Genomic DNA, 10,722 nt, shown 5'->3' with positions numbered 1-10,722 from the left:
CTGCGGGTGACAGTGAATGACAGACGGAGGGCCTAGAGCTCCTGGTCTAGCTGAGCCCAGCAGAACAGACCGGGCTTCTGGAATCGCCCGGGTCGCGGTTCCTGCGGTGACACGCGAGGCTGGTAACTGGAATCTCCAGACCCAGGCCCAAGCTGGCCAGGGGTGCCCACAGAGCCCCAAGTGAGCTCGCGATGCGTAACGGGGGCAGGGGAGCGGCGGGCGGGCCGGGGGCGCGCAGCTAGAATGTTTTGATAGAGGGCGCGCGCGGCCAGGGGAGCGCGCGTGCGCCGGGGCCGCGCGCCCGGTTGTCCGCTGTTGGGAGCCTAGCCCCCGGCCTGGGGCCGGGCGACCCTGGGGCGCCTGTGCTCAGGTCTAAGTGCTAAGGGCTGGGATTGGGGAGGCATCCCAGCCCACCAGGGATATCAGCTGTAGATCTGGCTCGACCCCTCCACCATCCACAGACACCCCTGAGCACAGGCCCTTCCTGGGGAGATCCATGGGCCCTGGGTCTACATTGACCAGGTGAGTGTGTTTCCTGAGGCACACGCCTCTTACTAACCAAGGTACTCCCTCTGGGACCAGGTCGGACCAAGATCCACCATCCCCAGAGTCTTCACTGATTGGGAGTATATCATACTACCTTGACCCCACCTGGCACTAGGCACCCAGGGAAACCACTTATTCAAGAGGGAAACCGAGTCTACATTGACTGAAAAATTCTGATCCAGAAGCCATGCCTGCTGGGTCTTTGATGCTAGGGAAGCAGAAGGGATTATCCAGAAAAATCCGGTGAAGACTCTCATTTGCGGTTCTCTGGACTCTGAGAGGCATGTCTGGTTTCTAAAGTTGAGGTTGACCAAAGGTAAAACAAAGGGCTGTGTGGATTCTGACCTGGACTGACACAGTCTCCACAGGGTCAGAGAGTTTAGTTACTCCTGGGTATCCTCAGGTAGATGAATGGTCCTACATAGAACACCAGGAGACAATCTGACACAAATGGAAAGATGTGTCTTCCCCATCTCTCTATCCTCTTCTTAGTGGGGCTTGGGTGGGTGTGAGGGTTGGATTTTTTTTCCTGTCCCAACTCCCTATTCTTTGAGCCCTGACACCTTTTCCTCCAGCAGCTGTCCAACCAGGGCACCCAGGACTGACGTGGAGCAGAAACTGTCCATGGAGCTGGTAGGGCCATGTGCTTATCTTAAACATTTGTTTGCAAAAAAAAAAAAAAAAAAAAAATTGCTTCCAAACTTAAGTCTGTAGAGAGACCAGGGTTTCCAGGAGGGGTAGGGGAGGAAGCTTTCTCTTCATTGGACAGAAGGTGAAACACTCACCCCATATCAAAGGGGCAGATCCTGGCAGAGTAGCTGCCCAATAAAGGTTCTGGGAATGATGGTCAGAGTTAAGGCCCCCTTAAGTCCCAAGTTTAGCTGTTCTTCTTGACTATTATCCCTGTACTGCTTCTGAGTTAAAGAGGTTAGTGGTAAAAACAAATCCCAACTATTTTTTCTCATTCCTTTTGGTCTGGTGGGCAGGACAGCAAGTAGACAGTGCCTGGATCTGATACGGGTTCTATTCCCCGGCAGGTTAACAAGGTGGACAGGGGGCTGCCGTGATGGCACAGTTTGACACTGAATACCAGCGCCTAGAGGCCTCTTATAGCGATTCACCCCCAGGGGAAGAGGACCTGTTGGTGCATGTGGCTGAGGGGAGCAAATGTGAGTTTTGGGACATGACAACCAGAGCAGGGAGCGGAAGTTGCTGGGGTAATACTGAGGGAGCAGAGCGGGGGTGGGGGATGGGGTGGGGGTGGGGGATAGTTTCCTCAGGGATCTGACATCTCTGCTCCTGTGTCCACAGCACCTTGGCACCACATTGAAAACCTTGACCTCTTCTTCTCTCGAATATCCTTTGTGTCTCTGCATAGGAGCTCTTCTACCCTTTCTCTGAGCTAGCTCTCTGATGGGAAATGGGGATAAGCTCCGCCCCAGTCCATGGACAGGGAAATGAAACTCATTGAAATAACAATTGTTAAAAGTAATGATACCTCGTATTAGCGGAGAGCTCTATGCCCTTGTGTTAATTAATGAAGAACTTTTCTAAGGGTGTTAGTTGTTAATGGTAATAATGTCTTTGGACTCTGTCATTTCCGTGTTAAGTAGTTTGTATTTTCCTAGACCCAATAACCCTAAAAGGAGGGTATGTCTGTTATCAATTTGCCACTGTGGGCAAAGCTGAGGGAAGTAACCTGTTAAAGATCACACTCCAGAGAGTTATGGAGCCAGGACTTCAGCTTGAGAGTGTGTAGACATCAACGTCTATATTAAGTGTCTTTGCTTACTGGCCACTTTTTCTTAACACTTACACGTTTATAATCTACATCAGAAGAATGGGTTCACATGTATGCTCATTGGAGAGATTTTTGAACTCATGTAAGTATACGAAGGGATGCATGCTATAGTAAAAGAATAAATATAGTAAATATTCTTGTCTTCCCTTTTGCTCATGCCTGGCTACACGTGCAACTGCAACACAATCCTAGGCCCCAAACTCTACAAACCTTTCTATCTCAGGACCAGGTATAACTTTTTTTTTAAAGATTTATTTATTATTTAATGTATATGCGTACACTGTAGCTATCTTCAGACACACCAGAAGAGGGCATCAGTCCCACTATAGATGGTTGTGAGCCATCATGTGGTTGCTGGGAATTGAACTCAAGTCCTGTGGAAGAGCATTCAGTGTTCTTAACCTCTGAGCCATCTCTCCAGCCCCAGGTATAACATTTAAACCTATAGCCTTGCCTCTTGTAAGAAGAGCTTCCCAGTTTCTATCTCTCACATAGCAAGAACTTACAACTTAGTCACTTCACTAAGCTATAGGAGGAGGTGTGTGTGTGTGTGTGTGTGTGTGTGTGTGTGTGTGTGTGTGTTTTAGTCAGGAGCTCTTGGAGCCTGTATGCTGCCTGACTGCACATTAGCCATGCTGCTGGAGTGGGGAGAGAGAGTCTGGTGTTGCCAGAGGGGAGGATTTGGGGTTTGTTTGTTTGTTTGTTTTTGTTGTTGTTTCATGGTTTTGTTTGTTTTTATTTCTGTTTGGGTTTTTCAGACAGGATTTCTCCAGGTAACCCTGGAGGCTGTCCTAGAACTACCTTTGTAGGTCAGCATGACCTTAAACTCAAAGACATCCACCTGCCTGAGTGCTGGAATTAAAAACATGGGTCCCCACACCCAGCAGAAAAGGAGTTCTTGATGATAAGAAAGGAATTCATGGCTGGGTGTGCTGATGCACACCTCTAATCCCAGCACCGGGGAGGCAGAGGCAGGTAGATCTTTGTGAGTTCAAGGCCAGCCTGGTTAGATCAAGTGAGTTCCCGGACAGCCGGAGGTACACAGAGAAACCCTGTCCAGAAAAACAAAACCAACCAAAGAAACAAAAGATTGCTAAAAGTTTGGGCAATTGAGATGGCTCAGCAGAATAAGGCACTTGTGTGTATCCTGTTGACATGAGTTGGATCCCCAGTCAAAGACTAAAGACCATCATCATCAAACCTCTGAAAATCAAGTCCAGTGGCGGTGGTGGCAGCGGCGGCAGCATTCTATCACACACAATGAAGCAGGCTGCTTCTGAAGTACCTGAACCTAAGAGTAAAACATAGGAGCAAGTTGTGCCATTAAGGTCTTATGAGATTAAGCAGTAGCAGAGGCCATTGGGAACACTCCAGCCCCTTTAATTTCCTCTCTTGTTGAGCACTCGCTAGCCTCTCTGCTCACTGCACTTTATTTCACCAGCACCTCCCTGACTCACGGCCTGCATCCCTCCTTCCCCACTCCCAGGCAGTTCCTCTTTGTGGTTGCCTTCACCACCTTCCTGGTTAGCTGTGTGGACTATGACATCCTATTTGCCAACAAGATGGTGAACCACAGTCTGCATCCTACCGAGCCTGTCAAGGTCACTCTGCCAGATGCCTTTTTGCCTGCCCAAGTTTGCAGTGCCAGGTGAGGATGGTCCTGAGACCCTGCTAATGAGTAGAGGGGAGAGTGGGGTGCGAAGCAGCAACTCACACGCCAGAACGTGTTGCTAAGACTCCATCCTCAAGGACCCTACTTTTGCCCCATCTTTTTCCATACCAGGATTCAGGAAAACGGCTCCCTCATCACCATCCTGGTCATCGCTGGTGTCTTCTGGATCCACCGGCTTATCAAGTTTATCTATAACATTTGCTGCTATTGGGAGATCCACTCCTTCTACCTACATGCTCTGCGGATCCCAATGGTAAGACCGGAAGTTGGACCATTAGCCACACAGCCCAAGAGATCTTAGCAAGGATGCATTCCTGAGCATTACGTGTCTGTAGCTCTCACTGGCAGGTGTCATAATCAGGGTTCTGTTAATATGAAAAAAATGTCTGAGACGATCAGCGTTCTAAAGAGAAAGGTTGATTTTGCCTCCGTTTTGGAGATATTAGTCTATCGTTGGTTGATAATATTGGTTGATTCAGTTGCTGAGGGGCCTGTGCTGAGGGAGTATATCATGGCAAGAGCACATGACAGAGGAAGCCTATTCACTTCATGGCAACCAGGAAGTAGAGAGGAATGCAGGAAGGGGTGGGATCTAAAGCCCCAATTAATCTCGTCTAAGAGCAGCCCCTTATTGGCAAAGGACCAAGCCCTTAACACATGAGCCTTTGAGGGGCATTCCAGGTCTGAACTGGAGCAGGTCAGGAAATAGCTCTAAACACACGACTTACATCTTACATCTGTGTTGAACAACGGGTTCAGCTAACACCTCTGCTCTGTCTCTTGTCCACGCCGTCCTGCAGTCTGCCCTTCCGTATTGCACGTGGCAGGAAGTGCAGGCCCGGATTGTGCAGACCCAGAAAGAGCATCAGATCTGCATCCACAAGCGTGAGCTGACAGAGTTGGACATCTACCATCGCATCCTCCGTTTCCAGAACTACATGGTGGCACTGGTGAACAAATCCCTCTTGCCTCTGCGCTTCCGTCTGCCCGGCCTCGGAGAGGTTGTCTTCTTCACCCGTGGCCTCAAGTACAACTTTGAGCTCATCCTCTTCTGGGGACCCGGCTCTCTGTTTCTCAATGAATGGAGCCTCAAGGCCGAGTACAAACGTGGAGGGCAACGGCTAGAGCTGGCCCAGCGTCTCAGCAACCGCATCCTGTGGATTGGCATCGCCAACTTCCTGCTCTGTCCCCTCATCCTCATCTGGCAGATCCTCTATGCCTTCTTCAGCTATGCCGAGGTGCTGAAGAGAGAGCCGGGAGCCCTGGGAGCGCGTTGCTGGTCACTCTATGGCCGTTGCTACCTCCGCCACTTCAATGAGCTAGAACACGAGCTGCAGTCCCGCCTCAACCGAGGATACAAGCCCGCCTCCAAGTACATGAATTGCTTCTTGTCACCGCTACTGACTCTGCTGGCCAAGAATGGTGCCTTCTTCGCGGGCTCTATCCTGGCCGTGCTTATTGCTCTCACGATCTACGATGAAGATGTGTTGGCTGTGGAGCATGTCCTCACCACTGTCACCCTACTGGGAGTCACGGTGACTGTGTGCAGGTGTGCCAGGGCGGTGCGGGGACTAGCAGAGCGGCCTTCTGGGAAGGGCTCGTGTCTCACCATGCACCTGATCCCACTAGGTCTTTCATCCCAGACCAGCACATGGTGTTCTGCCCTGAGCAGCTGCTCCGAGTGATCCTTGCCCACATCCACTACATGCCTGACCACTGGCAGGGTAATGCCCACCGCTCGCAGACCCGGGACGAGTTTGCCCAGCTCTTCCAGTACAAGGCAGTGAGTGGAGTTGGAGTTAGGGCCTGCTAGAGACTGACTGGTATCTTGGTGACAAGGGCTGGACTGTGTCCTGCTTGTGAGTAACCTGTCCCTCCCTTTCAGGTGTTCATCTTGGAGGAGTTGCTGAGTCCCATTGTTACACCCCTCATTCTCATCTTCTGCCTACGCCCACGGGCCCTGGAGATCATAGACTTCTTCCGAAACTTTACTGTGGAGGTCGTCGGTGTGGGGGACACCTGCTCCTTTGCGCAGATGGACGTTCGCCAGCACGGTCATCCTCAGGTACTGGGAGAGGTCAGGGCAGATGGCCAGGAACAAGGCTGGCACACAGTAAGCTTCGGGAAAACTGCAAATGGCTACCCTTTCCGAGCCGACAGATGACAAAAAGTGTAGCTCGCCTGTGGGCATCCCCGCACCAGGGACACGCGGTTTGGTGACCAGGAATCTGGCTGGATTCCGTCCCTGGTTTGAACCATGAGCCACACTCCCTTAGTATAGTACTAGCGACTGACCTGTATATGGCCACTCTTGGGATGGGCATCAGGGCTTTGACAGATGTGACAATGCCCTGCTGTCTCTGTCCCCTGGAAGGGCTCCTGTAAGCAGTCAGGCCTGCTCACGTCTTCTCCCTTACGCAGTGGCTGTCTGGAGGGCAGACTGAGGCCTCAGTGTACCAGCAAGCCGAGGATGGGAAGACCGAGTTGTCACTCATGCACTTTGCCATCACCAATCCTGGCTGGCAGCCCCCTCGTGAGAGCACAGCCTTCCTGGGCTTCCTCAAGGAGCAGGTGCAGCGAGATGGAGCGGCTGCTGGCCTTGCCCAGGGTGGTCTGCTCCCAGAGAATGCCCTTTTCACATCCATCCAGTCCTTACAGTCTGAGTCTGAGGTGTGTATCTGGGGCCTGGGTGATGATGGGCAGTGGATTGTGGTTAGAGGAATGGCACGGGGCACAGGGTGCAAGATTTTTCCCTGTTCAATCTGGGCTGTTGGGTCCTGAGGCTTAGGACATTGGAGGACCTAGAGGCCTCTCCCTCTCCTGAGAATTCTGCATAACCCCATTTTTTCCCCATAGCCACTGAGCCTCATTGCAAATGTGGTAGCAGGCTCGTCCTGCCGAGGACCCCCACTGTCCAGAGACCTGCAGGGTTCCAGGCACAGGGCTGATGTTGCTTCTGCCCTTAGATCCTTCTCCCCTCTACAGCCTGGACAGGCCCCTCAAGGCCGTGTTCCCAGTACCATGACAGGCTCTGGGTGAGTGGAAGTGGGTCACGATGGGAGGGCGTGGCAGGAGCCCACAAAAACTGGTATAGATCTTGAAAGTGCTGATACCTGTTGTCTTTCTGTGCCGGGAGGGACAGAGTGGACGCCAGGACAGCCAGCTCCGGGAGCAGCGTGTGGGAAGGACAGCTGCAAAGCCTGGTGCTGTCTGAATATGCGTCCACTGAGATGAGCCTTCATGCCCTCTATATGCACCAGGTGAGTGGGCAGCCCCAAAGCAGTAGATTCTAGGCCTTCTCTGCCTCTACATTTTCACAGAAGTCATTTAGTGGGGAAGCCGGGGTTAAGACAGTTTCTCTGTATAACAGCCCTGGATTGTCTGGAACTCACTCTATAGAACAGGCTGGCTTTGAACTCACAGAAATCCACCTGCCTCAGCCTCCTGAGTGCTGGCATTAAAGGCACACACCACCATACCTGGCTGTCACATATGTCCTCGCTTGTGTTCCCTACCCTGTTCTCTTCCTCCTACTATCTCCAAGACTCAGTATAAATTTCCTGTCTCCACTCTCCTGAATCTAATTTTTTTTCCAGTACTGAGGATTGAACAGGTAAGGCCTTGGACATGTTAGGTAAGCCTTGAGCTATATCCTCAGCCTTCTTTCTATATCCTCAGCCTTCTTTTGCCTTATTATTCTAAGAGCTGTTTTCACTAAGTTACCTAGGCTGGCCTTGAACTCATTTTGTAGCCAGGCTGGCTTTGAACTTGTGATCTTCCTTCCACAGGCTTCCAAGCAGCTGGGATCACAGGCATGCACCTCCAGACCCAGCTTCTCATAAATCTTGATCCTTCCCTTCCTTTCCCTTCTCCTCTCCCTGCCCCCAACCCCTTCCCCACCCACCCCCTGGATTTTTAAAACAGAGTCTGACTCTTGACTATGTAGACCATGCTGGCCTTAATCCTGCTACTTCATGTTTCGCTGTCACGTACAGCTGCCTATTGAATTTTCTTCTTCTGATTTTCTCCATAGCTTCTGGTGCTGACATTCTTGGGTTTTATCTTTATTTCATAGTTTGTGGTCTATTTTTCCTTACCACCACCACTAGTGTAGAAGCCCCACAAAGACTGACAATTCTATTTGTTCATCGCAGTGTTTTGAGTACCAGAATAATACCTGGCACTGAGATCCTCTGTTAACTTGTTCTTTATTCAGGGAGTGGGTAAAATGAGGGCCAGAGATGTAGCTCAGTAGACTGTTTGCCCTGCATGTACAGGGTCCGGGCGGGGGATGGGGGGTGGGGGGTTCCATTCCAAGCATTACCTAAACATCTGTAATCCCAGGGAGAGGTGAAGTCAGATCAGAAATCCAAGGTCTTTCTCAACTACCATTGAGTTCAGGGTCAACTGAACTACTCAGAGGCTTTTCCAGGGGTCTCCTAAGAATGAGAGCCATAGAGCAGCACACATCTACTGCACACTACTAACATCTGAGATGCTGTGAGTCTAGGACTCTAGGTGAGGGTTTGTGAGTGGGCATGGAAGATGCTGCAGTGGACGCAGCTGTTTGAGATAGACATCCTTCTGTCCCCAACTAATCAGCCCCCCACTTCTGCAGCTCCACAAGCAGCAGACCCAGGCTGAGCCCGAGCGGCATGTGTGGCACCGCCGGGAGAGTGATGAGAGTGGAGAGAGTGCCCCTGAAGAGGGGGGAGAGGGTGCCCGGGCCCCCCAACCCATCCCACGCTCTGCCAGCTATCCCTGTGCTACTCCCCGGCCTGGAGCACCTGAGACCACCGCCCTGCATGGGGGCTTCCAGAGGCGCTACGGGGGCATCACAGGTATCCAGCCCAGAATCTAGGAGCAAAGTGGTTTCAGGGAAGGATGGTTCTTTCAAAGAAGAAAGAGACCAACAAGATGGGGTCCAAGAAGACTAACCCCCCAATAGTAGTCCTCAAAGCCTTCTTTCGCAACCTTCTTTTTGTTCTTGTTTCTCTCTGTAGATCCTGGCACAGTGCCCCGTGCTCCCTCTCACTTCTCCAGGCTGCCCTTGGGAGGATGGGCAGAAGATGGGCAGCCAGCATCAAGACACCCAGAGCCGGTGCCAGAGGAGGGCTCAGAGGATGAACTGCCCCCTCAAGTGCACAAGGTAAAGGCTGTAAGGCCACGAACCACTGCCAGAAATGGTGACTTCCAAGAACAGCCTCTGTGAGGGAGCGTGTCTCCCACTCCAGCCATGGTGTTGTCTCTCTCTGGATACACTTTCTGGGGACTGGAGACATGGCTCAGTGGCTAAGAACAGTGGGGGCTCTTCCAGAGGACCCAGATTCGATTTCCAGCACCCACATGCTGGCTCACCACCGTCTGTAACCCCAGTCCCAGCAGGTCAGATGTCATCCTGTGGTCTTCACAGGTACTGCACACACATGATCCAGCCCTAGATGCAGACAAAACACTCATACACTCTTCCTTTTACTGCTCTGAAGTTGGAGGCTTACTTTCCCAGCTTCCAGCTTTCTCTTTCCTTTGTTTCTAGACTCCTATGGGGCAAGAAGCTAGCTGAAGACTGTCTGCACTACCGGTCTTTTCTTTCCTGCACAGGTATAGACAAGGCAGAAGCTGGTTCCCCTGCTCCGGGATGGAGGCAACAGCTGTCCTGCCATCTCTTCTGCCTGCCATGAGAGGGATTCTCTGAGTGCCGTCTGGCCCCACGTGTGTGGTGTTTTGTGTGTTCCTGCCTGGCCAAGGGAGGTGCCAACGTTGGGCTTGCCATAGCCCAAGAATTTGAGGCCTAGGGACTAGGGGCATACACGAGTCTAGCCTCGACCCCAGGACTCCCTTGGCTCAGAGTGGTGCTAGAAACTGGTCCCCAGCCCAGTCCCAGTACTGCCATCTTTGCATCCACCCCACAGAAGCTGCCAAGCAGAAGAACCTGTGCCAACTGTGGAGTGGGAAGGCAGGGCCTGAACCCTCAATCCCTGCAACCTAGCCCCCCATCTGGAATAGCTGAGCAGCTCAGGCTGCAGCCCTTACCTCCAGTCCTCACCCAGTGCTGCAGCCATCTGGCCACCCCGACCCCCGCACATCACTGGCATGTGTGCGCTGCCTGCTCCCCTCAGTTCACTTGCCCCCCTTCTGTTTGGCTTTTGCTTTTTGTTGGGGTGAGAGCCCTAGCTCCCAGCTCCCCTCACACTACCTTTTGACACTAAGACGGAAGGTTTCTAAGTTGCAGGAACAGGATGAAAATTCTTTACTACCCTCTTCAACTTTTAGGATGGGCACTTGGGAGTGTGAGGCCTTCCTAGCTGCTTATAATATACTCCTATCACCCACACAGGGACTGACAGGGCAGGAATGTGACCTCAGTTATATATACATATATATCCCAGCAAGACAGCTCTGCCCTGTATCCCTCACCAAAAGGAGGATGGAGGGATAATGGACTCACCCTAGCCTAGGGCTTCGACATTGCATGCTGGGATTCAGCTCCTACCCTTCCCCCACACTCCCCCAGTTCTGCTCGGCTGTGGAAGGTAAACTTATGCCGAAGGTGGCGGACTCTGCTGTCGCAGCCCACAGCAGACAGGGTGGGAACCCTGTACAGCTTGATAACCCTTAATAAAGAAGGGAATTTGAACGGGCTGTGGCTTCATTTTATTTCACGCAACAGCTGGGGTCTTAGGGACTATAAAGGAGACCTGGC

The 10,722-nt window shown here is 51.9% G+C and overlaps 1 protein-coding gene across 15 annotated transcripts; it reads left to right on the top strand.

The window, feature by feature from the left end:
- Positions 1-8: 8 nt before the first annotated feature.
- Atg9a (autophagy related 9A) lies at positions 9-10,661 on the top strand. Of its 15 annotated transcripts, none has more exons than XM_063267406.1 (17): positions 22-180; positions 462-522; positions 1,122-1,179; positions 1,584-1,715; positions 1,858-1,901; positions 2,365-2,429; positions 3,834-3,995; positions 4,131-4,272; positions 4,820-5,568; positions 5,649-5,802; positions 5,905-6,084; positions 6,441-6,689; positions 6,876-7,054; positions 7,162-7,279; positions 8,638-8,860; positions 9,023-9,168; positions 9,621-10,656. In XM_063267406.1, the coding sequence occupies exons 4-17, from the start codon at positions 1,613-1,615 to the stop codon at positions 9,624-9,626; spliced, it is 2,520 nt and encodes an 839-aa protein (XP_063123476.1). In that variant the 5' UTR covers positions 22-180; positions 462-522; positions 1,122-1,179; positions 1,584-1,612; the 3' UTR covers positions 9,627-10,656. The 15 variants fall into 15 exon arrangements, with proteins under 15 accessions (XP_063123470.1, NP_001380809.1, NP_001380810.1 ...); XM_063267405.1 differs by having other exon boundaries at positions 27-180; positions 1,125-1,179; NM_001393880.1 differs by lacking the exon at positions 462-522 and having other exon boundaries at positions 14-180; positions 1,125-1,179; positions 9,621-10,661.
- Positions 10,662-10,722: the final 61 nt, after the last annotated feature.

This window comes from Rattus norvegicus, chromosome 9 (assembly GCF_036323735.1).
Source record: "Rattus norvegicus strain BN/NHsdMcwi chromosome 9, GRCr8, whole genome shotgun sequence".
NCBI classification, from domain to species: domain Eukaryota; kingdom Metazoa; phylum Chordata; class Mammalia; order Rodentia; family Muridae; genus Rattus; species Rattus norvegicus.
Note: the sequence above shows the minus strand (reverse complement) of the source record. Positions and strands in the feature narration are given on the sequence as shown.

Coding starts and splice junctions, on each gene's coding strand:
- Atg9a (XM_063267400.1), top strand. CDS start 1,613: ATGGCACAGTTTGACACTGAATACCAGCGCCTAGAGGCCTCTTATAGC. Junction 1,716..1,857: donor TGTGGCTGAGGGGAGCAAAT/GTGAGTTTTGGG, acceptor CTGTGTCCACAG/CACCTTGGCACCACATTGAA. Junction 4,273..4,819: donor ATGCTCTGCGGATCCCAATG/GTAAGACCGGAA, acceptor GCCGTCCTGCAG/TCTGCCCTTCCGTATTGCAC.